Source organism: Polypterus senegalus, chromosome 1, assembly GCF_016835505.1.
Source record: "Polypterus senegalus isolate Bchr_013 chromosome 1, ASM1683550v1, whole genome shotgun sequence".
In the NCBI taxonomy this organism is placed as follows: domain Eukaryota; kingdom Metazoa; phylum Chordata; class Cladistia; order Polypteriformes; family Polypteridae; genus Polypterus; species Polypterus senegalus.
In genome coordinates, this window is record NC_053154.1 from 163,333,363 (window position 1) to 163,361,162 (window position 27,800).

Consider the following 27,800-nt stretch of genomic DNA (forward strand, 5'->3'; position numbering starts at 1 on the left):
TGGAGAATCCCTGCTCACATTAAATATCGCAGTCCCTCTCAACACAAAACTCCTCTGTACAGGTGTAAAGGCTAAAATATGTGCTTAATAGAATGTCAATAGTCATAACAAGTATGGTTATTGTTGGTGTTGCATTATAAGATTTTACTGGCAAGTACAAAAAAGATTAGAAATGGTCTCATTGAGTTTTGATTATTTATACAGTGAGGAATAATTAACTGTAAGGTATATATCCTTCCATAATTGAGAGCAGCACTGCAAGTCCAATTGGCATTAGAAGACGTTTTAGAGAATTTTATATTTACATCTGGTTCAATGTAAATTATCCAGAGTGAAACAAAAAGGAGATTTGTTAACCCTATTGGACTTTTTACATACTAGGGGAACTGCTCAAGATTAAAGAAAAACTGTGAGATTCCAGTTTTTGGCCTGTTTTTTGCAAGTCACAATCTGTATCAACACTAAGCGATTCTGCATTCCAGGAAACCAAATCTTTTTGATACTGCAGCAGGAAAGTCATCAAGCTGCTAAAGATCAATTAGTAGTTAATTACTGGCAGTGAAATGATTAGGCTGCTAAAGATCCATTACATAATGACATTAATCTGAAATTTAATTTAATTCTGTTGTGAGAGTCCTAAGGATTCTGCCTTCCGAGAAAGGGAAAGGTGATATGTAAGAGTATGTTAAAGTGAATGCAGACCATTCCAAAGTAAAGGCAACTGGAAGCTGTTCACTTCCTACATGATGACTCAGCATTTCCTTTGTTACTTTATAATCTGCTGTGATCTGTTAGTTTTGGCCCTGCCATCAAAAGGAATAAAACCCTGTAACCGTCAAAAGGAAAATGATCTCTATGGTCACAAATAATAATTTTCACTTTTACGTTGGGCAGGAAGCATAAGCGGATTGGTTGTTATTTAGTGTATTGATTTGTTTATTTTTTGGTGAGATTCAAAGAGGCCCATGTTTCTGACAGAAGCAGGCACAGTGTTTGGATCCTGGCTTATTAAAGGACACCGCCATTCTACAAGTTATGTTTATAAAATCTATTGCATGTGGCCACCTATACTCTTGCATAATAAACCCTCTGCAGTCTCCTTGGGCATTACTTGTGCTATAACAATGCATTTCTCATTCTTCCAGGGGTCAGTTGAGAAGAAGCAGTACCCCTTCATTTATGCATGCCTGCTGAGAGATGCAGCGTCGAAAGGCTCCTGCGGATGACAGCACCACCTTGATTGTGGACAAGCCTGACTCAGAAGGCTACTATGGCAGTCTCGACAGTAAAGATGACATTTTTGTACTTGAGGAGGTAGGTCTTTTCATCCATCAAACAATTCCATTTTATTGAGTCTTTCATAGTATATACTTTAATAAAGTTAATTGTTATAAACGTAAGTAATCAGTATTTTAGCTTAGTTTCAGGATATGATGGGCATGGTACTGCCTTAGAGCTTTACAGACCTACTTCAAATACCTGTCAAGTCACAGTCTGTAATCAAAGTTTGCAATCTTCTTGTGAAGATTGGTCTTTACGTGTTCCTTTATCTTTAAAATGAGTATGCTAGGTTAATTGCCAACTCAAAAATGGTCTTTGTGTATGCTGTCTGTGGTAGGCAAAGATGTGGCACCTGAAATAACTTAAATGTGTTTATTTCCATATTATATAGATCAGTGATCTCCAATTCCAGCCCTAGAGGGCCGCAGCGGTAACCAATGTCTTAATTGGCGATTGGTTTCTGCTGCTAATTGACTCCTTTTCCATTCATTTTAATTGACTTGAGATTTCTTATCCTGAATTTCCTCATCGTTCCTCTGAATTGCTTCATTTCTTTCCTTAAATGGCACCCAAACAGAATTGAAATGTAAAGTGAGTGAGCCAACAGAAGACCAACTAAGTCAAGGCCTCAAACTCCAACCAATTTCACTCCAACCAGCTGCTTAATTAGGTGCCAGTTCTTGTTGTTAATTAAACTCGTTCTTTAATTCCATGGTTTGTTTCTGCTCTCATTGTGCAATAACATCCATCCATCCATCCATTTTCTAACCCGCTGAATCCGAATAGGGTCACGGGGGTCTGCTGGAGCCAATCCCAGCCAACACAGGGCACAAGGCAGGAACCAATCCTGGGCAGGGTGCCAACCCACCGCAGGACACACACAAACACACCCACACACCAAGCACACAGTAGGGCCAATTTAGAATCGCCAATCCACCTAACCTGCATGTCTTTGGATTGTGGGAGGAAACCGGAGCGCCCAGAGGAAACCCATGCAGACCCGGGGAGAACATGCAAACTCCACGCAGGGAGGACCCGGGAAGCGAACCCGGGTCTCCTAACTGCGAGGCAGTGCAATAACATACATTTTCGAAATGTTTGGTTTTCTCCTTTCTAAGAGCAGTGTTAATGTTTTGGGGTTCTGAAGGTGGTGGTATAGCCCAGACAGATGGACAATGATGAGAACTGCTCAATGGGGGTGCTTATCCATTTCATGGTTTTTGTAGAAATGGTAGGAAAAAATTGTACAGTCATGTTATGATTTTGTGAAAGGTAAAGAATTTTTTTTTTACAATTTTCTGAAAACCTATAGCAGTCGAATATGGTTTGTCTGTTATAGGTATATTGAGTAAATCTTAACAGCTTTAATGTTAGTTTAAAAAGGATGATTTGATTTACTAAGCAAAGCCGACATGAAGCATGTGATCATGTCAACATATTCTCTTTGATAGTCCATTTAAGAGGTTTATGGCTGTGTTTCTGAGATTAACAGGAAGGAATTAAACCCGATTTAAATAGGATTCTGTAGCTGTTCATTAACATGGTATCACTAGGTTTTTTGCTGAACAATGCAAAGCTGGAGAACATCACTGAAACAATGGTTCTATACATACCTTTTATATGCTAGGCCTTTGTGCATTATTAAAATGAGCACATCCTAGTCAAGGCACTTTTCTGTGGAGGGATGGTCTACTTTTGGCATCTTTTCAATGAAGTGAGAAGAAAATGCATATTGCTGTTTTGGAATTTTTTTCAAAATTGGCACCTTCACTGGTGAATGAAGATCAAAAGTTGTCAATCAGTTAAATGACTAAAGTATATCTGGTACAAGATCTGGTTTCTTTCTCTCGTTGTCCTTTCCTACTATTATCACAGCAACCCATAACAGAGGAGAAAGTGCCAGAACTTTCTATAAATTATCCCTGGCATTCAATATCTAGCTTTAATTCTGTAGAGGCAGCCCAAACCGGAAGTAAATGGTGATGATGACATATTTGGGACACAGGATCATTTCAAAATCTGTTACTTGTTTTAGTTAAATGCAGTTCTGCCTAATCGAGTAGTGCATTTTAGAAGTTATGTAACCCCCATTATTTATGCAATACATGGTTTACATTTATTTACATAGCATACAAATTTATCCATAGCAGCTTACAAAGGAGGTCAACATAATCAAGTAACATCAGCCAAATGTAGCGGGATAGGTTGCAGAAATTTGAACACCACAGGGGAAGAGCTATAACGCTAACCTATCAAAATATTTTATCAATTAATAATATGACAGATCTCCACAGAGTAAAAAACATTCACTAACCATTTGACATTCACAGAGCAATAGGCATTTCATTCACTTCCTATTAAACACATTGATGGAGTAAGTTCAGTCATTCGGGTGGAGGGGGACAGCTCTTTCCGTCAGCGAGATGCTACGTATGGATTGTGATTTGGTACAATGCAGTGTTGGCATCACCAGATGCTGTTCACTGGCAGACCTGAGGGCGGTGAGGAGCATAGCACTTGTGGCCTGCAGGGGGCGTACCAACTACCCAAACCCGACAGACACAAGTTCAGCACACAATACACACTTATTCTCAAGGGGAAACGCTTCTCTATTATTCTCCTCAACAGCACAGTACAATAAAGCACTTACACGCAGTACTTTCTCTTTCTCTTCTCTTCCTTTTCATCTCTCTCTAACTCTCTCTCTCCCAACTCTGCATCCCAGAGTATTGACAGCTGACTCCTTTTAAGCTAAACATGGGAGTGCTCCAGGTGGCTTGTTAAGGAGATGTGGGATCACTCCCAGGTGTGGTGAAAGCCCAAACTATGGCTCTGCAGATCCACCTGGCAGCTGCCACAGAACACAAAAGGCCTGCAGCTAACTCCAACTCTCGGTGTGCCCTGTGGTAATCTGTGGTGCCACAGCAGCCCAGGCAGGATGTCCTCTAGCATCCAGCTGCTGTCCCGGCCATGCATGTCACACCTCACCATTGTCTCCATATAAACAGGGTGACTGCTACTAACGCCTACTTTTAGCATGTGTACATTTGTCACCCTGGCCTTTTTCACTTCAGTATATCCATGTCTTTTCAACTCTGACCCCATGCATTGCTAATCATCAGAACTTCACAATGAAGATACGTTATTGTAGGGGTGGGAATATCTTTGTCATTCTGACATCTGTGTGGACGTGTCTATTCAACTGACTTATGCCTGTTTCGACCAGTAGTTAGCTTTTTATGATCTGTTTCTCTGAAATGTTCAGATTGATTCAAACAATTCTAGTCAGTGAACTGTTGGTGGGCCTTATAGGTGAACATCATGCACATCTGGTGACGAGTAACATTCAGTGCATCTGTGACATTACAGGCTTGCCCAAGTTTAAGAGTAAATTTACAAACAGTCTCCCAATATTATTTCGGTAACACTTTTTTTTTTTCCTTCTGTTAAGTGTTTTATCAAACATAATTTTCTGATATTTAGTATTTTTTACCTCAAGCTAGGAGCATTTTAGATTAATCATTTGAAGTCAGATTGATTGTTCTGGGCTTTGATTCATGGGCTCTGAACCCTGCAAGTTATGTAATGATATGCTGTAATTCATCACATTGTTATTAATATAATGGGATCTGTTTTTTGCAATTGTCTAAATTAAAGGCAACTTCGAGGTGTAGGATTTAGCCCTGCTGCTTCACAGCAACAGTGTCTTGAGTTCAACTTATTTTTGGGCTGCTGTTGATGTGGAATGTTCATGCTGTCCCCACATCTATGTGGGTGCTTTTTCTTTGTACTCCATCTTTGGGTTGTGTGGGTTAGGTTACTTAATCAGTGACTCCTATGAGTGTGTGCTAAGACTTGGTTCAAAGTTGTTTTTGAGCTTTACTTTCGATGCTGCTGAGGTAGACTCGAGCAAACCTTCATTTGTAATGATTGCATCCAAAACATGCTACTCAAATGGATGCCTAAGAGCCAAATCTGTAAACACATCCAAGTATTTAGGTCTTGGAGTCTTGATTTGTTTCATTCAGTTAACTTAAATTTACTTATGCAAGAGTCTGGGTTCAAACTATTTGAAGGGATGTTTATGTAAGTGTTTAGGAGTTTACTTTGTACTAATAAGATCCAGATTTGAGAAAGTATAGACTACTGCATACACACACACACACACACACACACACACGCACGCAGGAGTACCCTTCATTTTCTGTTAAGTAGTATAGATCAGATTCAGCTGTTAAGTTTGAAACCAAATACCACACACCAGAAAACAAGCAGACCTGACTAAGTGATTGGCATCCTGTTGGTCAAGTGAGATGACTTCCTACTTGTCTTCCACAAGTATTAAGAAATTAACTCTGTCAGCTCTCATCTAGTGGCCATGCTGCTGCCCTACTATTCACATCAACCAGTAGAGTTGTCCCTTCAGTGAAGTTCCAAGACCCTCATGTATGTAAATGTCACCACAAGTCAAAATAACATTATACTCTATATTCCTATTACTTTTAATGGTCACACACTCTGACTGTTATTTAGCTGCCTGAACTGCCCCATTGACTTGCTAGTCTGTCCTACTGAATACAAGAAAGGGGAAACGCCTGAGTCTATACCTTTTTCCTTTGAGTCGGTTTACAAAGGCAACAGATGTGTTCCACCATGTTGCTCTTTATAGCCCATTTTATAGTGTGGCTCCTGATGAGCCTGACCTGTCTGCTTAGCTTATGGTCCCTTCCATAGTCTTAGGAACACAATCTGTATGCACTCATCATAATTCACTCTTTATGCAGAGGGCTGGTGCTTCAGACTTACTGTAACTTGCCCAGCTCCTCCTCAACTGTCAGACAACATGTGCTGACCACTGCAGTTCTCTACTGCATCTTTGGTCAGCTGGAATAAGCAGAAACGAGAAGGATTTGCTTACACCAGTGAAAGCAAAATGTATAACTCAAAAATGACATAAAGGAGACGCAGTCATTTTAATCAAAGAAGGGAAGAGGACAAGTAAAGACTTTAAGGCATAAACACTTTGAAAATGTGGATAGGGCAATACAGCCTTTTCTTTTTTTAAAACTACAGTCATGCAGGGTCATTCTGGGGGAAAAAGTGTGTCTGAGAATGTATAACTAATAATAAAAATAAATACATCTAGTTCGGGATGAAGTTTACTAGAAATGACTAAGACTGACTGTTGCTCTGCTAGGATCTCTTCTGCATTTGAAAAAGTCCAAAACTAGATAGATGAATGGATGGATATGAGATATGCCCTAATTAAAGAATGCTGTATACATATTTAATGTTACAGTCACAAAATACAACTCAAGTCCCCAATATCAGTTGAAGTGACTGGTAGTCCCAAAGTATCCCAAAAAGTTCCAGAAACTCTTTAAAAAATGTCCACTAGAGGGGGAAATCCCATCATAAACTCCAGCTAGATACAAAAAGGGCTTCATAGAATCCTTATAAAAATAAAATTAATTTCTACAAACTGCCTAGAGCCCCAAAAGAAAGCACTGTGGAGCACTAAAGGCAAAACATAACAATCCAAAGCAAACGGGTCCACGAACAGAATCCAACAGCAAGGTCAAAACATAGATCAGAAGGCTGGAAAAAAAAAATCCGGTATTTTACAAAAAATGTAAAGCACAAGGAAAGACACACCAACTTCAGAGCACATTCAAAATGAACTACTGGGAACTGTGGAAAATTATGAGGATTTATAAGTGAAGGGCAAACTCTGATGGTGGTTGACAGGTGGTCCTGCCTGTTGGGGGACCACCCACAAAATACATGCAATCTCCCCAAGGCAATGAAGCATAAGCATAATCAAGCACAATAAACTTAATACATACAAAAGAATCAGAAATAAACAAAGATGACATAAAACATGAATTTGAACCCCACCCAGGGGGGAAACCCTGCCTGAGATTTAAAATCAGTCCTGTAGGGTTACTGGTTTTAATTCCAGTCAGTTTCTTCATTTGACTGCAATTCTTGTAGTTAATGTTACCTGTTATTTAACTGTGGCTTATAATTGCTTTCATTCTACTTTAAAGGACGTTTCTATTTGAGGACATCATTAAAATGTTTCTTGTCCTGTTTTACTTCTTTCCAAAATTTTTAATTTGCGTTGTTGGCTTATCATAACCAAATGGGTATAAATAAGCCTATTGTCAGTGGGCAGCTAATCATGGAAAGTAAACTGCTTCACTCACTCTTTTCTTTCCGTTGCTTCCTAAGAGTTCAACATGAAAATAAAAGTTCTGAATCTTAACATACTTGCAAAATTAAGACTATAACATTGTGCCCTGTTAGCAGCGACTGACTTCTGCTGAAGAAATTAGTTGGAATGAATTTTCCACCTCTTTAGGCCATCAGATTTGAGATTGACCATCCCTGGTGTGCTGCATCACCTTTTGTACAATCAGGACAGCTTCCTAGTATAAGCAAAATCAGTTACTGCTTGGGGGGTCCAAAATCCCAAAGAAAGGTAAAGTAAGGGCTCAAAAAAATAGTTGGAAATGTCCCAGAGTAGCAATAGGAGATTTGCACTTTGACAATTTTATTTCACAGTCTTATGCTCCCACTAGACGTCTAAATAGGGCAACTTTCTTTGAAATACAAGGAACTATATGAATAGAATTATCATGTGGTGCACTTCTGTGGTTTAGGAAAAAAGTGCATCAATGTGTTCATGTCGAAATGAGAACATAATTCATTTACATGGTTTAATTTTCTTTAGTTTTTAAATTTTAACAACTGATCTGACTGATTTGTAGCACTGTTAAAAGTTGCAGAGCTCTCCTGTAATAAACTGATGGGATCCATTAAAATCCTTCCTGGACCCTCTTCAGTGGAAATCTGTATTAAAAATAAACTACCCAGATACTGTTCAGAACTTAACTTGGTCATGTTGTGTCAATGAGGAATGAGTGAGGAATGGAATAATGGCTAACAATATGATGTCCACCCAAAACTGTTTTATTCATCACTGCTGGTGTATTCTTGGAGAGAAAAATCATTATTTTTGGGACACAAAAAAATAAATGAGCTACTAACAAGAGTAGTTCTTTTTTTATCAAACTGAAACAGCAGTCTATAATAACAGGAAAGGAAGTTCCATTCGATGTCCAGGATGTATTAACTTGTCAGAAAAGGGAATTGATTAAAGGATAAAGGAGCAATCAGTTTGTGAGATGGCATATCCTGTCACTTAAAAATGTAAGACCAAACCCTAAACAAGAAGTGCCAATCTGAGTTTGAGTATAAATAATATGAATGCTTCATGTTTAGCTCTAGAATGAAGGATTAAGGAATTTAATTTAAGGCTTTACACATTTATAGATTTTAAAAGAATATTCACAAATGTTGTCGTCTTTCCCTGTGGTCTTTCCCCCTATCAGGGGCTGCAGCAATGAAGATGTATAGTATCTCTTTCTTTCCATCACATTTTACATATGCTTCTTTACCACATTATTTGGTTTTTGGTCTCTAATAATCTTCTTAACATGTTGTGTTCTTCTTGACACCACTGTATCCCTTTCAAATTTAAGTTCCCCCTAACATTCCTGATTTCTACTTGCAGTCTCCCTTCTAGTTGTCCCACATTATTGCTAGTCTCATTACTATCTTTCTCTTATTAGCTATCCCTTTTGTCAGACATTCTTTTAAACATTCTCCAAATTTTTCTATCCCACTCTGATTCTTTGCCTTATTTCAAAACCAACTAATTTGCCTCAAGTTTCACTTTTCCATCATCAATTTCTCCACTCTGGCCGATCATATTTTCAGTTTTAGATCTGCTTACAGTATCTTCATCTCTCTACTCTCTAGAACATCCCTCGATTTCACTAATTCTATTTCTAGTTCCTTCCTTGTAACTTTTAAAGCTCTACTAAAGATCTTCTGCAAAAATTGATGCCTATGGAGACTTGCTCTTCACTTTGCAGCTCTTATCCATAAAAACATATGAATCAATGGCGTACCCTGAAGTAACCCCACTCTCCTCTTCCTGCTTTATGTACAACTGCCATGCAGAGTTCAACAAGCATATGACCAACCATGTCTGCTCTCTTGGAACTGTGTCACAAGGTTTCCCAAGGTCTAAAAAGTCATTTCTAGATCTTTCCTTCCTTCTCTGTGCCTGCCAATGTACCAAATGTAAAAATTGCATCCATGATTCTTTAACTCTTGCTGAACTCAAACTGACTTTTTTCCCCAACACATTCCACTGGACTGATTAACAGTTTCATACTGCAGACCATCAGAATTTTGAATGCCTAAAAATGTATGATGTTACATTTTTGCATTGTCTGTCTATTTGTTGTATTCATTGTCTATTTATAGTATTGCTTCTACCATGAGTTGTACTTTGTTGTATGTTGCTTTGTATTACACTGTGGCTCATGGAGGTACGTTGTCTCCTCTCACTATGTACAGCTCGATCCATAAGTATTTGGACGGTGATACAATTTTCATAAGTTTGCCTTTGTACGCTACCATAGTAGATTTGAAACAAAGCAATTATTATGAGAGTATACAGTAGTGCTTGAAAGTTTGTGAACCCTTTAGAATTTTCCATATTTCTGCATAAATACGACCTAAAACATCATCAGATTTTCACTCGCGTCCTAAAAGTACATAAAGAGAAACCAGTTAAACAAATGAGACAAAAATATTATACTTGGTCATTTATTTGTTGAGGAAAATGATCAAATATTACATATTTGTGAGTGGCAAAAGTATGTGAACCTATAGGATTAGCAGTTAGTTTGAAGGTAAAATTCGAGTCAGGTGTTTTCAATCAATGGGATGACAATCAGGTGTGAGTGGGCACCCTGTGTTATTTAAAGAACAGGGATCTATCAAAGTCTGTTCTTCACAACACGTTTGGTACATGTTTGGCATGAACAAAAGAGATTTCTGAGGACCTTAGAAAAAGAGTTGTTGATGCTCATCAGGCTGGAAAAGGTTACAAACAAAACCATCTCTAAAGAGTTTGGACTCCACCAATCCACAGTCAGACAGATTGTGTACAAATGGAGGAAATTCAAGACCATTGTTAGCCTCCCCAGGAGTGGTCGACCAACAAAGATCACTCCAAGAGCAAGGCGTGTAATAGTCGGCGAGGTCACAAAGGACCCCAGGGTAACTTCTAAGCAACTGAATGCCTCTCTCACATTGGCTAATGTTCATGTTCATGAGTTCACCATCAGGAGAACACTGAACAACAATGGTGTGCATGGCAGGATTGCAAGGAGAAAGCCGCTAATCTCCAAAAAAACATTGCTGCTCGTCTGCAGTTTGCTAAAGATCACGTGGACAAACCAGAAGGCTATTGGAAGAATGTTTTATGGACGGATGAGACCAAAATAGAACTTTTTGGTTTAAATGAAAAGCGTTATGTTTGGAGAAAGGAAAACACTGCATTCCAGCACAAGAACTTTATCCCATCTGTGAAACATGGTGGTGGTAGTATCATGGTTTGGGCCAGTTTTGCTGCATCTAGGCCAGGACGGCTTGCCTTCATTGATGGAACAATGAATTCTGAATTATATCAGAGAATTCTAAAGGAAAATGTCCGGACATCTGTCCATGAACTGAATCTCAAGAGAAGGTGGGTCATGCAGCAAGACAATGACCCTAACCACACAAGTCGTTCTACCAAATAGTGGTTAAAGAAGAATAAAGTTAATGTTTTGGAATGGCCAAGTCAAAGTCCTGACCTTAATCCAATTGAAATGTTGTGGAAGGACCTGAAACGAGCAGTTCATGTGAGGAAACCCACCAACATCCCAGAGTTAAAGCTGTTCTGTATGGAGGAATGGGCTAAAATTCCTCCAAGCCGGTGTGCAGGAATGACCAAAAGTTACCGGAAACGTTTAGTTGCAGTTATTGCTGCAAAGGGGGGTCACACCAGATACTGAAAGCAAAGGTTCACATACTTTTGCCACTCACAAATATGTAGTATTCGATCATTTTCTTTAATAAATAAATGACCAAGTATAATATTTTTGTCTCATTTGTTTAACTGGTTTCTCTTTATCTACTTTTAGGACTTGAGTGAAAATCTGATGTTTTAGGTCATATTTAAGCAGAAATTAGAAAATTCTACAGGGTTCACAAACTTTCAAGCACAACTGTAGATTGTCAGCTTTATTTTAAGGGTTTTAACAAAAATATTGTATGAGTAGTTTAGGCATGACATACATTTTTGTATATGGTCGTCCTACTTTCAGGGGCTGAAAAATATTTGGACAAACTAACATAATCATAAAGCATTTTCAATATTTGGTTGAAAATCCTTTACAGTCAATGACTGACTGAAGTCTGGAACCCATGGCTATCTGCAAGTGCAGCGATTCCACTCTAGTGATGTTTTGCCAGGCCTTTACTGTAGCTGTCTTCAGTAGTTGTTCGTGGGACTTTCTGCCATCGGTTTTGCCTTCTGCAAGTGAAATGCATGTTCATTTGGGTTGAGGTTGGTTGATTGACTTGGTCATTGAAGAATATTCTGCTTCTTTGCCTTTTAAAGCACTTGATTTGCTTTCACAGTATGTTTTGGCTCATTGTCTATCTGTACTGTGAAGTGTTGTCCTGTCAGTTTTGCAGAGTTTGGCTGAATCTGGGCAGATAGTATAGTCCTGTATACTTCAGAAATCATCCTGATACTTCTGCCAGCAGTCAGTCATCAATAAACACAAGTAACTGACTTCAATTCGCAGTCATGCATGCTCATGCCATAACACTGCCTCCAACATGTTTCACAGATGTAGTATTCATGAGCCATTTCTTTTCTCCATACTTTTCTCTTTCTAATATTCTGGTATATATTGATCTTAGTTTCCTTTGTCCAAAGAAAATTGTTTCAGAACCGAAAAGGTTTTTAAAAAAAAAAAAATTCTGTCAAAGTGTAATCAGTCCTTCCTAAGTTTGAGATTTATCAGTGGTTTGCACTCTGTGGTAAACCCTCTGTCTTTACTTTCGTGAAGTCTTCTCTTGATTGTAGACTTTGACAATGATAGGTCCACCTACAGGAAAGTGTTCTTCACAACATTTAGGTAAACCAAGTATAGAATTCTGTAATCATCCAGCACAGTTGTCTGTCTTTTGCGGTTTTCCAGACCTTCTGGTGTTGCTGTGTTCTCCAGTGTGCTGCTTCTTTTTTAAGAATGTACCAGATGGTTGATTTGACCACTCCTTGTGTTTCTGCTGTTTCTCTAAAGGGTTTTTTTTGTTTTTTTAAAGCCTAATGATGGACTGTTTTTACTTGCATTAACAACTTTTTGGACCTCCTATTGAGAGATCACAGTGACAACTTCCAAATGCAAATTCCACCCGTGGAATCAATTCCAGACCTTCTACCTGCTTTAGAGTTAATGAAATCCGTCAATTGTCCAAATACTTTTAAGCCCCTGAAAATAGGGGGACCATGTATAATAAAAACGGTTCTTACAATATTTCTGGCAAACCCCTTAAATTAAAGCAGAAAGTCTATACTTCAATCACATCTTGATTGCTTTATTTCAAATCCACTGTGGTGGCATACAGAATCAAAATTATGAAAATTGTGTCACTCTCAATACTTATGGCCCTGGCTGTATGTTTGCATAGTTGCTGATGACAAGCTTGACCTTGACCTTAGTTTCATTTTTGACTGACTTTTTACCTTATCTTAAAGGTATTTATTAGCCTTCTTAACAGGATTAATATATTATTGTCATTTTTATTTAATGCAATTTAAGATCAGGTAGTCCTGGATCCTATCTTGGCAGCAAGGAATGCAAGGTAGGGATACCATTCAATCACAGGGCCCCAGTCTCTAACATGCCCGCACTCAAATCACCATTTAATCTAACACGAAGAAAAGTGGAGTGCCTAGAAAAAGCCTGCACAGACATATGGCAAAATTTCACACTCTACACAGACAACACCAGGCATGGGACTCAAACCCAGGATGCTTGATATTGCAGCAACATTAACCACTGAACCACATTGCATTGTCACCATTATGGTGCTCCAGCTAGATAGATGTCCTCCATCCACAGCATTAAGATTCAAATCTTAACTAAATGTACAATAAAAAAGCAAAACCAGACTCTTGAATAAGCCCTGTATTCCGGTTCCAGCATGGCGGTGCTCATAGCTGAGTTTTGTACGTCTTCTCCGTGTTTGTGTGAGTTTTATCTTCAAGGACTCTGGTTATTCTCTTGCATCCCAAAGATTAGTGGATAATTTAAATTGGCCCCCGAGGAGAGTATTGTTGTGTATTGAATATGATTTTCATAGGCAGCCAAAATTTTTTATTTTTTTTTTCTCTAGACACTCCATGTATTATACAGCCAATCACGTGCAAGTTGAGAATGACTGGTAATCCAAAAGTAAAGTAGCATTGGTGAGTCTGGGCTTGTGGAAATGTGTGCTTAGTGGAGACAAGGATTAGAGCCCAATCCAGTGTGAGTTTTTGCCTAACACCCAGAAAGTTCTGCTTCCCTGAGACTTGATTATTAGCAAAAAATTCTTTGAAAACTAAAATGTCCATTCAGCCATCGTTCCATTAGTCCTCAAATCTGCCTGTTTTAGTTTTTGCCCCCACTTGTAGTGAACTGTAATACATATCAAAATAATGATACATTTAACATTCACTGTTTTTATTAGATAACCTGCATAATACCATACATTGTCTTTGCAAAATGTCTTGTTTGTGTTTTAATTTTGAATTTAAACTTTAATTTTAATTCTATTTCGCAATTTCGTCTATCTGTATGCTTTTATATGGTTGAGATGAGAATAAAGTTCGCTTTAACTTTGACATTTAACTTCTCCTGTATTAAAATAAGAGTAGACCTTGCTCTTTGCAAGAATGAGGGAATTGGAAGTGTAAGGGGAAAGTGTTTTAAGTTTATCTTGGGATATGGGGTCGGTCGGAAAGGCAATACTAGCAATAAATGTGTGTGTGTGTGTGAGCAAGATTGACCGGTAGGAGCCGCAACAAGCCTGTTCAAAATCAAACCCTTTCACTCTGTTGTGGTTCCTGAGTTGCTTAAACAATTATTATCCCAGCATGCTCCAGGATCAAAACTTGTTGTCTGTAATTTCATCATTACGACAAATATCACAGAACGCTGAGACCTCTGTAGTTTGAAAGATGAGTAATTGTGGAAAACATTTGGTAATGAAAATTAACTCTGCTTGCTCTGAGGTTTCGTGCTAGGAGATCCTGGAATGACATCAGCAGTAGCACTTTCCAGTTCCATGAAGAAGGCATAGTTTTTATTGACTTTCCTGTGGAAATCCTCCCAAGTGAGCTGACAAACTATTTAACTTCCTTTTGGGTTTTCCATTTTTTTAGTCACTGCCTGTATACAGTACATTATTTATACTGTGATAGGTAGTGTCAGATGAAGTTGACTCGTGTCTTTGTCATTTTAGATGCTTTGAATCTCTTGTCTTGGCTATTTTTTGCCATATCTCTCCCTAATAATTGAACATTTACTGTTACTTTTTTGGATAGAGACTCTTCTTACTGTTTGATCCACAAGAAATATATCAAGTTCCATCTTAGACTCCTTTTCATAACTCAAGTGAGAGTTTATTCATGAGTAAGGTCTGCACACATGGCCACAACTTTCAGTTAATTTGACTCAAATGCCTGTTTTAAATACTGGGATTTGTAGTTCGTCAGGTGCATACACAAGGTCGAACTACCAAAAAGGAGAAAATGCAAGCTTCTCTATAGCTGCAGTAAGCTACTCAAGTAGTGCACTAGATTAGACCTTTCAAATTAAATCTTCTAATTCTGCTGAACAATCTCTTCTTCATTAAAACATCTTGAGGTTTCTGCACGAGCATCTTACTAATGAATTACAACCATATTCTTCAAATGTGCAGGAACAGTAGCAAAGTTTAGCCAAAGTGTTGATAACAGCCCCAAAACATCAGCATTAAACAGCTCTGGCCAGCGATGAACTTCATATTGATTTACATTGTGACTCCTTATTTACAGAAGGAAGAGAATCCTATTATAAGCTTTTCACTCTGTGACAAGACGAGCAGTGCCAGTTGGATCCTTTGGCCATTTGCTTTTAATGTGAGAGAAAACTAAGGATTTGAGTAAATTTAAATGTTAAAATCGGGCTGTTCACTTGTAGGGATTGTTTTGGCTGTGACACTTCTTGTTTCTTTCCAAATGCATATTAAGGTAAACTGAAGAGTTCAGTGTAATGTCAAATAGTCTGTTTTTGCACAGAAAACCTTTTAAACAGAGCTGACAAATTTCTATGGTGTTTTGAAAGATTTTTGGTCATGCTGTTAGGTTACTTTACAGTGCTAATCCACCATGCTTGCAGCTTTGTCACATTCAGATTTGCTCCATTCTTTGGACTCTCTTTGTAAGAAGATTTATTTTCTTATCCTATTAGAGTACCTACAGAAGTAGAGAAACAGGTTTAAAATCAAATAGAGACTTTGAAACATTCATGTGCTTCATTGCAATGCATAAAAGATCATCATGAAAATGGCCAAAAAGTACTGTATATTCCAAGGCAGAAGTTATATATGCTTTCTGTATGCAATTTGCTTGTTCTCCCTGTGATCATGTAAGGTTTCCTGTCAACATGCAGAGCTCATAGACTTTGCGACTCTAAGTCGGGTTACAACTGGCTTCCTGTCTTGTCTGTTCTTGCCAGGATAGCCACCAGCTGCCTTGTGACCTTAAACATAAAATGGACTGGAAAATCTGGGAGATTTGTTTTTTCTTTTTTGGTCAATTTCAATACAAATCATTGCATCGGGGGTGACGCAATGGTTACTGTTGCTGTAATCCAGCTCCAGTGAAAGGGATTCTTTTCTCAGTCCAAGGACTGCTTGTGTAGAGTTTTCTATGTTTCCTTGAGGATTTCTCTCCAATTTCATCTTAAAGGATGAAACTCCATAATTGAGTGTTGGTGTGCCCAGAATGGAATAAGCAAATAAATGAGTGATTACATTGCTTATAGATTTTACAGTTTAACAAGTTAGTTTCCCTTATCATTAATTGTAAAAGGTGGGGTAAATGTTTATTCTACTTAATGGGTGTGACGAGTAAGGAATGCTGCAGGACCCCAAACGCGACTTCACAGACACAAGTCCCAGGTTTAAATAAAAGGTTTATTTGCATCAATACCTTAGAAGAAAGGTTTAACTGGCATAAACACACAAATATTCTTATTTTCCTTCTCCTTGCACTTCTCCAGGCGAGAGTACTTCTCGTGCCACAGCACCGAATGATGAAAGCACTTTTAGGTAATGTGGAAGCTCCACAAAACAGGGAGTTGTTCTCCCTATAGCACCCAAGGACACTGACAGCGTTGTCCCTCATGACTATGAATCCCATGGATCCCTCTGGGTGTCCAACCTGGGGCTATACCAGAGGAGCACTGCCATCTTTGGTACTGGAGGAGGAACTGCTTTTGACAGACAATGTCCTCAAGTCCATCCATTAAACTTCCACCCCAACTGGCATAATAATCAACTAAATGGGGTAATAATCAAGCACCATGTCAGCTAAGTTATACCTCCATATATATTGTCCATCCAATATGGCCTCACATCCGGGCCAGGAATAGCACTTCACCCCATTTAGGGTACCAGTCCATCCCTTATGGTACTTGCATGGGTTATATAGCATGGCAGTATAATGGTACAGTGGTAGTGCTGCCACCTCACAAGAAGGAGACCAGGGTTCATGTTCCAGGGGCTCTGTCCATGGTGTCTTCATGTTCTCCTCAGTCTGTGTATGTTTCCTCGGTGTGTTGCATTTCCTCCCACAATCCAAAGGCCCTCAGGTTAGGTGGATTGACGTTGCTAAATTGACCGGTATGTGTGTGTTTGTACTAAAATAGGTTGGCACCTTGTCCAGATATTGTTCTTGTCTTGAGTGTGATGCTTACTGGGACAGACTCCAGCTCTCCCACAAACCTACTCTGGTTAACCAGGTCTGGAAAATGGGTGGGTGGCTATATAAGAGTATCTTAACGTTTAACCATCCAAGTGATGCTTTGATTTCTAACATATTCAACTTATTCAATTAATTTACCATTTTTCTTATTGCTACATTATCTAAAAATTTGTTCTCCTCTATTTTTAGATTAATAAACCACAAGAAAATGAGAAAAGCTCAAAGGGAATGACAAATTCCAATGTCTTCAGTGATGGGATCACTAGGATTGGTAAAGTATTAATATAATACTTTAAGTCTGTTTCAAACTGCCTTTGGACATTTCAGGGTTACAAGAACCAGGCCTCATTTTAGCAGATTTGTACCCAAGGCCAGCATAGGATGCACTGACACTGTGTGATGGGTGAACACATACCAACACTTTCAAACTGGGTCAATGTGTAGCCACTAATCACTTTAACGTAGACATCTTTGAAGGTGGAAAGAGAATTTGGATTAAAAGGGGAAGGTCATTGTGAAATTTGCACTATGTCCAGGTATGTGGGATGTGAACTCCATCTTCTGGATATGTGAGGCCACAGTGCTTACCACTGTTCCATTATGTGACTAAAATAATAAGTCTGTCTTTGAAATGACACAGTTATTTCTTTTTTATGCATATACATAAAACCACTGAATTGATTTTCAAAATGAAATGGTCTTTACAGAATTCTGAATAGAGCAACTTAAAGTATACAGGCAGAAGTGCTGTCTACAGCAGCGATGTGTGGCATGACAGAGCATCTCCGACATTATAATCAAATTGTTGTCACCCAACTGCTTTAAGACTGCGTTTCATAACTCAGAGGCTATTGATTATTAAATATGGCATTGGACACTGGTGTAGGTTGGATGGTGAGTGTATAGTCAAGAAATGAAAAAACATCCTACTTACAGCAAAGTTAATTTGTCCAGAGGTTGATTTGCAGTACCAGTATTTTTTGATACTGAAGCTTCCTGCAAGTTCTGTACCCATTGCAAAACTGACCTTACTCACTTGCCCACTCCAGTTCCCTTACACTGAAACACACAGAGCCAACAGGTCATAAGCTGCTGCCACAACGGTGATCGTAGACTCCCAGTACCTTTATTGTGGTCACCATGTTAGCTTCTCCAGGTAGGTAAGTTCTACACATGTTGTTCACATGTTGCAATGTTTACAGGAAACTGGCCAACCTGTGACTGCCTGCTGCTGAATGAGCACATGCACTACCATGGTTGGGTGGGTTGATGGCATAGTGATTACTCCTGCTGCCTTCACAGCAGTCTTTCCCTTGCAAGTTAGACAATGCAGTGTAAAGTTTACTTTCTAGAAAAAAAATACAAATATGAAAAGGTGTGTATTAGTATACATATATGAATATGTAAATGTGTGGGTACCTTAGTGTGTGCGTTTGTCTATAATAGATTATGCATGTTTCTATTCATGTGTGGATAAACAGTAGCCATAAAGAGATGATCTTGGTGAGCAACAATTCAGATACAACTTCCCATTCAGAACTCCATCAATTGGTGGCTCTAATATGTGCTAAGAAAGCATACCTCACACCATCATGTTTTTACCACCAGCCTGTAATGGTGACGTCAAAAACGATAGCTCCCGGAGTTATGTTACTTCCATCAAATTCTGATCATTCTGGTTAGCATGATATAGAAAGTACCTGGATTCATTCAACCAAGCCATTTTTCCAATCCTCAACAATTTATTTTTCATGATTCTGTGCCACTGGAGATGTTCATAAATGGTTTTCAGTGGTCCCTGACATGCTGTTTGCCATTTGATGATCTTATGAGACAAAGTCTGATATGTGGTGTGATCTGAGATGACATTGGGACGCCAATGATTCATTTGGTTGTGATTCTTTTTTCTCCATCCCCCCTTGTTGTGGCCCATTTGTTTGCTCCTGTGATTCACAAGTTGTTTCTGTTTACAGGATTGTCTATTGTTGATGGCCTTTCTCACCATTCTTTGTACATCTTTTGAAATGGCCATTTGGGAATTCCTAAAGCATATGTGGTACAGTTTGGTCACATCACATTCAAAGACACTAAGGTCTCTTGCTATGCCAATTGCATCACTCGGTTTAACACTAACTAATGCTAGAAATGCTTCTGCTCGATTTATATCACAATCTGTTATTATGTAATGTATGACGTATTCAGATGTAGAATTTGTGGAAAATTGGGTACCTAACTAGTAAACTGGTAACTCGGTGTACAATTAGCTTTGTAGAAGTCTGTCAGTGGGACTATGTGTATCAATCATCTCCATACTCTGATAAGCAATCTATGAACAAAAAAAGCCAAAACACCTTGTAATTCTGCCCAGCATCATGCAGAACTGCCACTTTCATGGCACATTGCCATCTCTTTGTGGGAAAGTAGAAGCCACCGATTTGCTTGCTATAGCTGAGGAAGCTTCAACAGCAGCAAAACATTTAGGAGAACTTTTTCATTTGAAACATTTTCATTGTTCTGACTTTTTTTTTTTAAAGAAGCAAATTCAATAGCATAGAACTTTTTAAGAGCTAAATGAAAAGTTACTAGCTAAAATGGTAATTTCATCATGTAGATCACAGTAATTTACGTGCTATGATCTAATTGGCTACAAAGCCGTCCTGCCACAGATCGGTGCTGCAACTCCAACTAGTTAACAGTAAAGAAGGCAGAAGCACATCATTTTGAGGGGAAAAGCAGGCTAAATAAAAGGAACAACCATAGCATTTACCTCATTTAACTCATTTTTGTTTTTCTTGCATACATAATAATGTGTGCTATATGATTTAAAACACTATATTTTTAAAACTTAAATTTACAGGTTTGACTTTGAGGCTTTCAAGACATCCATAGAGTGAATTAGATGGTCTGGGACACTGTATTGCCCAAATGCTGGTTTGCCAGATACCGTATGTCTGTTTCACTTGTCCACCAATATGTACACAAACCCTGCCTTGTCTAATATCTGCCTCTCTTAATTTGTCTGTACCTTCCTCTTGTCTTTTAACTCCACGTTCACTTGATATACTGCTTGGAATGAACTTTTAAGCTGCAACCATGAAATTCTTTCTGAGACTTTTGAGTAATTACTTTTGAGATTAAGAATGCCCTCTGGCTGTTTCCCTAAAACTCCTACTGAATACTCCCAGCATCCCTGTACTCCTAAATCTTAAACACTTAAATGGCTTGTCAACCCCATCTGTCTCACCCCCCAACCAAAAAATGTCCAGCATGGGTATTGTGTAATTGGCCTCCCTACTTGCCACCGGTTAGACTGGGGACTTTTGGACATTGAAGACCGTCCTCAATTCTCCTTCTCCTAATTTCGTTCCCTGGTGCTTTTTCTATAAATGCATGCCCTACTGCCATCCAGTGATATTGCAACAGCATTTGTGGCATAGCCACAGCATGTGTATTACCTTTACCAGAGCTTACATTCTTCCTGTTATGAGGGGCAAGTAATGCCCACTGTTACCTGGAATGCAGTCTTTTCTCTCACCTGAACATAATGTTCTCTTCTTATTTATACAGTGGGATGCAAAAGTTTGGGCAACCTTGTTAATAGTCATTATTTTCCTGTATAAATCGTTGGTTGTTACGATAAAAAATGTCAGTTAAATATATCATATAGGAGACACACACAGTGATATTTGAGAAGTGAAATGAAGTTTATTGGATTTACAGAAAGTGTGCAATAATTGTTCAAACAAAATCAGGCAGCTGCATAAATTTGGGCACCACAAAAAAGAAATGAAATCAATATTTAGTAGATCCGCCTTTTGCAGAAATGACAGCCTCTAAACGCTTCCTGTGGGTTCCAATGAGAGTCTGGATTGTGGTTGAAGGTATTTTGGACCATTCCTCTTTACAAAACATCTCTAGTTCATTCAGGTTTGATGGCTTTTGAGCATGGACAGCTCTCTTTAACTCACACCACAGATTTTCAATTATATTCAGGTCTGGGGACTGAGATGGCCATTCCAGAACGTTGTACTTGTTCCTCTGCATGAATGCCTTAGTGGATTTTGAGCAGTGTTTCGGGTTGTTATCTTGTTGAATGATCCAGCCCCGGCGCAGCTTCAGCTTTATCACTGATTCCTGGACATTGGTCTCCAGAATCTGCTGATACTGAGTGGAATCCATGCGTCCCTCAACTTTGACAAGATTCCCAGTCCCTGCACTGGCCACACAGCCCTACAGCATGATGGAATCACCACCATATTTTACTGTAGGTAGCAGGTGTTTTTCTTGGAATGCTGTGTTCTTTTTCCTCCATGCATAACGCCCCTTGTTATGCCCAAATAACTCAATTTTAGTTTCATCAGTCCACAGCACCTTATTCCAAAATGAAGCTGGCTTGTCCAAATGTGCTTGAGCATACCTCAAGCGGCTCTGTTTGTGCTATGGGCGGAGAAAAGGCTTCCTCTGCATCACTCTCGCATACAGCATCTCCTTGTGTAAAGTGCGAATGGTTGAACGATGCACAGTGACTCCATCTGCTGCAAGATGATGTTGTAGGTCTTTGGTGCTGGTCTGTGGGTTGACTCTGACTGTTCTCACCATTTGTCGCTTCTGTCTATCCTAAATCTTTCTTGGTCTGCTACTTCGAGCCTTAACTTGAACTGAGCCTGTGGTCTTCCATTTCCTCAATATGTTCCTAACTGTGTAAACAGACAGCTTAAATCTCTGGGACAGCTTTCTGTATCCTTCCCCTAAACCATGATGGTGAACAATCTTTGTCTTCAGGTCATTTGAGAGTTGTTTTGTGACCCCCATGTTGCTACTCTTCAGAGAAAATTAAAGGAGGAGGGAAACTTACAATTGACCCCCTTAAATACTCTTTCTCATTATAGGATTCACCTGTGTATGTAGGTCAGGGGTCACTGAGCTTACCAAGCCAATTTGAGTTCCAGTAATTAGTTCTAAAAGATTTGGAATCAATAAAATGACAACGGTGCCCAAATTTATGCACCTGCCTGATTTTGTTTGAACAATTATTGCACACTTTCTGTAAATCCAATAAACTTCATTTCACTTCTCAAATATCACTGTGTGTGTCTCCTATATGATATATTTAACTGACATTTTTTATCATAACAACCAATGATTTATACAGGAAAATAATGACTATTAACAAGGTTGGCCAAACTTTTGCATCCCACTGTATAAATATTGATTATCAGGCAGTGTGGTGTAGGCAGTAGTTTTTCAAACCATGATTTTCTTTGCTCTATTTTATTGTAGTTTGAGGATGCCTCTTGTTCTGTATGTCCATTTCCTGGCTAAAAACTTTTTTTTTTTTGGTCTGAGAGCTTTGATTTCTTAAGCACGTCAAAGTAGTGACAGTCGACAATGACAAGTTTAAATGATATTTAATACCCAATAGGAGTGGCAAAGGCTCCTGGAGCACTTCCACCACATCTGGAAGTTCTGGGGGGAAGAGGAGCAGGGCCACCTGGAGTGCTTCCGGGGAAGCAGCCGGCACTTCTGCCACACAGGGGCGTGTCCGTGGAAGATTGCTGGGACACACCTGGAGCATATCCAGGTGATTATAAAAGGGACTGCCTCCCTTCATATGCAGGCAGGAGTTGTGAGAGAAGGACAAGGTTTTGGAGGAGGCAAGGAGGCGTCCTGAAGAGTTAGAAGGCAGTGTGTGTTGGCCAGGACTTTTGGGGGACTTTGGGGCTGTGTGGCACTTTGTTAATAGGACTGTTATTAAACATGTGTTAGGTGTAACAACGATGTCTGTCTATCTGTATTCGGGCCAGATCTAGTACAAATGTTCCCGACGATCGATCAATCTCTCTTTTGGGCTCCTAAAAAAACAAAAATGATGTTTTATGATGGATTTTGTGCCATTTGTATTAATTCATCTCTGCTTTTCAATCTTCCCATATTTTTTTCTTGAACAGTTTGTTTGGTTTTTTTTAAACTGCATATTTTTCTTGCTCCTGGTACAAAGTAGCCCTACCTGTTGATTCTGTCAGAAAAAAATATAAAAATAAAAAAGTTTGTTATCTCGCGGAAGACACACGTTTTATTAACGACACATAATTATCTAAGTCTGTAACAACCTCCCAAATTGCCGATCATGATCGTCCAAAAAATGCTCTGAAGGGTATAAGCCATCAGGTCGACCTGTCACCCAGTGTGAAGTGGAAAAGGTGTTTGAATTTAGATTGTATTTTACTCTTGATCCACAAGACCGATTGTGCTGATTTTTTCAAAACATGTGCAAAGTATTGTTTAATTTGGTTTTATATTTTTAAAGTTGTTGATATTTTTTAATTTTAACTGCACAAGTTACTAATGTTCCACATTTTAAATCTATAATCGTGATTTAATTAATGGTGACTCTTAATAACCTTTATTAATTGAAAAAGGGTGTTTTGATGTACCGTCTTTCCTTTTTAAATCATAATTATCTTCTTTTATCTGCTCAGAAAGCAAAAAAATACTTTTGGGAGCATTTGTATCTTTTATTCTTAAGCATATTTTGGAATAACTGATCAGTTTTTAACAGCTGGGTTTCGTTTACGTGTTAGTACATAAACGTCTCTGAACGTCCTGATCGTTTTGATGGTCAGTGGTGAGCAGAAAACATTCCATTCAAGTAGCGGTACTTCAGCAAAAACTCGCAAGAGATAATACACGTTGAGACGTCTTTTTAAGTCAGCGCCCGGTGTAGCACCCGCTAGATGGTTCTATTTTTTTCCGTCACCGTTGTACTATACTGTACATGATTTTAATATTTAACCCTTTTCAGAATATTGCGTGATATGTGTAATGAGTGGATATTTTTGCCTATTGATTTTAAATGTCTTTTATTTTTACTGCTTTGTTTTACAGAAGCAATATGCTTTTACATAATGGTCGTGCACGAATATATATATATTTATTTTATTTTAATAATAAATATAAGTCGCTATATGAAATATAAACTGATAGTACTGATAGGCAGAATAATGGATTTCAGGTATGAAGAGCCTTGCTTGGACATCGAGAAATGGAGCTTTTTCACTATAAATAATATACCTATATATAACAAACGTGATTTTTCCCGTTAGCATCTTATAAAATAAAGCTGAGCGTGTTAATCTTACTATCCGGAAGTGAATGAAATGACAGCTGCTGCGAGTTTTCAAGCACACTGGATGAAGACCTGCGAAAACTTGGAAGTTTCACTGATCTTTGACATCATATATAAGGTAAGATTATTCATGTTTTGTGCTTTCTGTACATTGCTTAAGTGTTTTTTTTGTACATATTTAACTTGTATAGAATTTATACAATTCTATAATTAAGATGCATTGTGATGTGAACTAATTAATCAAATCTGTCCTTTCATTCTTTTACTTAACCTGCTTCCTATGGTCTCATTAATAACAGTGCACTGCTTAGAAATGCAGAAATATATGCATTTGAAGCATAAGGTAAAGCTATAACAAAATCCAATACTAATCAATTTTTCCATCCAGTCACCTTCCTAACCGACTTATAGGGCAGGGGACAGCTGAAGCCTATGCCAGTCCTTCACAGGGTGAACACACACACACACACACACACACTCTCTCTTCCACACACTCACACATCAGGGCCAGTTTAGTGTTACCCACCCACCTAACCTGCATGTCTTTAGACTGTGGGAGTAAATCCATGTGAACATGGAGAGAACATGAAAACTCTGTGCAGGAGCACTTGGGACATAAACCTTGGTCTCCTTGTTATGAGGCAGGAGCAGCACTACTGAGTTACTCTGCCATCTGATGATATTCATTATAGAAAAATATCCATCCATTTTCCAACCTGCTGAATCCGAACACAGGGTCACAGGGGTCTGCTGGAGCCAATCCCAGCCAACAAGGCAGGAACCAATTCCAGGCAGGGTGCCAACCCACCACAGGACACACACACCCACTAGGGATAATTTAGAATCGCCAATCCACCTAACTTGCATGTCTTTGGACTGTGGGAGGAAACCAGAGTGCCCAGAGGAAACCCACGCAGACACGGGGAGAACATGCAAACTCCACGCAGGGAAGACCTGGGAAGCGAACCCAAGTCTCCTAACTGCGAGGCAGCAGTGCTACCACTGCGCCACTGTGCCACCTTATAGAAAAATGAATTCTCTAATTAAATAGCTTTAATGGTGCTAAGGAATTGCAGCTAATATAGCCTTACAGAAAAGGCATATGACACACCAGTGAAATATGAAAAAGCTTCTGATATAAATCTTGAGCATAAAAGCAATCGGAAGTTTTTTTTTTTTCTTTTTCTTTCTATAGTCAAACAATTTTTCTAAAATATGCATTTAATTTGAGGATTCTACTTAATTGTAATTCATGCTTTTCCACGCTAACATATTTTGTGCATTTTCTTTAACCCTTCTGGATGGCATGATTGTTCAGCTCGGTGCCACAGTGGCAGTGCGGGTTTTTTGCAGTAAGGAGACCAGAATTCTCATTGCAGGTCCTTCCTGTGTGGAGTCTGCATGTTCTCCCTGTGTCTGCATGGGTTTCCCCAGGTGCTTCTCCCCCACAGTCCAAAGGCATGCAGGTTATGTGTATTTGCAAGTACTAGACTGGTCCTTGTGTGTGTGTGTGTGTGTGTGTGTGTGTTCACCATGTAAACTGAACTGAACAGATGCTGTTCCTGCCTCTAGTCCTTGCTTGCTGGGATAGGCTCCTGCTACCTGCAACCTTGTCCTGGTTTAGAAAGTGGATGGTTAAATGGATGGATGACACGATTGCTTTGTGAGATTTATACAGCAATGGGGTCTGAATGTTATCACAAGTAGGGTCTGTCAAATTCAATGAAGTAACCCACAAGAATACAATATCTTAGTTAGGCCTGAAGCCTTTCAATACAAAACAACTACTGAAAATATAGTGAGTACAAACAACGTAACACATATGTTAATGAGTTAACGTATTCAAATACAAACTTTAAAGATGACAGGTTCATTCCGAACTAACAACATTTGACTGTAAAATCATCAAATTCAGAGGTCAGACAATATAAAGATGACCATCTGATTAGAGAGCGTGCTGGTATTGTAGAAGTGCAGGGCCAAGACGGGCTGATTCTGTACCCTTTTTAATGGAAGAGAGAAATCGATCTTTAAAACAAATCACATTTTTTACATTGCCTTAAGAAAAATGCTTAAATATTACATTGTACAAGTTAAAATAACTGATTGTAAACTTGAATAAGCAGGTTTTGTAAATGAGCGGATGAACAAATAAAATAATTTAAATTTCACATATATTCTTTAATTTGTCAGGAAATGGAAAGAACAGAAAATTAACAATATATCTAATTGATTTTTTCAGCTGCTGTATTCTTGTACAACACCATAAAGGGGAACTTCAGTTCTTCAGGGGGCAGTGTGATAATGGAGAAGTGCCACCACATCATGGCAGTGGGCCCAACAGTAGAAGAGAGGGTGAAGAAAGCTTTAGGCAGCTGCCCTGAAGGAGGGGAGATGACAGACGGTTCAGATCACTCGCAGTCTGACAAGAATTAAATCTGAATGCAGGAAAACAAACCTGGAGTACCTCAGAATCACAAGCTGTCAACTGAATGTATGGATTTAACATCCGGTCAGAGTTTGTTACTGTTATTTTAAAAATGTTTATTTCACTGATTCTTTATTGCATTATGAATTAAATATTTAATTATTATGACAATTGTTTTGTTTAATAAAAAACTACACTGACATTTGTAGTTGTGATATTTTGTTCAATAAAAATATTTTTTCCTGAATTATGTTTTTGTATTATTTGTTCTCTGTTATTTTGTTTGTGATTACATTGTTTGATGGAGTGTATAAAGCATCTGCTTTAGTCTGGTATGGACTATTACATTATAAAATATACATTATTTTACTAAAAAACAAATATGTTTAGTGAATGGAGGAGGGTTGTTGTGAATATAGAGTTTTATTTGAAATTTCAGTTTTACAAATTTGACTTAAGGAACTTGTTTGTGAAAATTAAGTTTGCATGATAACATGGTGGTCTTTGTCTTATACTGTAATAATACTGTTACTATTCTCCCTTATGTTGCCATTTTTAAACATAGTTTATTTAGGTTTAAATATAATATTTTAAGGATTTCAAAACTTATAAATACTATTCTGCATTTTTAAACAGAATAATTATTGCCTGACATTCTGTGATTGCACTTCTATATGTTTTGGGTGTACAGCACCAATCAAAGCACAAGGAAAAGAAAAGTCAGCACAACTGATGACCACCACTGACCAGCTGGCCTTTGTAACTCAAGGCACCCTGAGCCCAGATTACAGGGAAGAATAAAACAAATTCAAAAATCCCACTAGTTTTCAGTAAGTTGTATTAATCAATAACTTAATATAACCAGGTGCTGGCCACATTTGCACAAGGCTTGTCTCCATTAAAGTTTTAATTCACTTTTTTGCATTTAAAACTATTTAGTCTGAGTCCCAGTGGAGTGCTACATACATAAAGCAGTCTCAGTGGTCGTGTGGTGGGCCTTAGAGAGGAACAGAAACAACTCGAGACACAAATCA

The 27,800-nt window shown here is 38.5% G+C and overlaps 1 protein-coding gene across 3 annotated transcripts in view; it reads left to right on the forward strand.

The window, feature by feature from the left end:
• Positions 1-27,800, forward strand: part of ano7 (anoctamin 7) — a 123,922-nt gene that overhangs the window by 20,085 nt on the left and 76,037 nt on the right. For all 3 annotated transcript variants that reach the window (XM_039761809.1, XM_039761800.1, XM_039761818.1), the window contains 2 exons: positions 1,146-1,314; positions 17,402-17,483. In XM_039761809.1, the coding sequence (XP_039617743.1) occupies positions 1,198-1,314; positions 17,402-17,483 (199 nt within the window). In that variant the 5' untranslated portion in view covers positions 1,146-1,197. The remainder of the gene's footprint in view (positions 1-1,145; positions 1,315-17,401; positions 17,484-27,800) is intronic.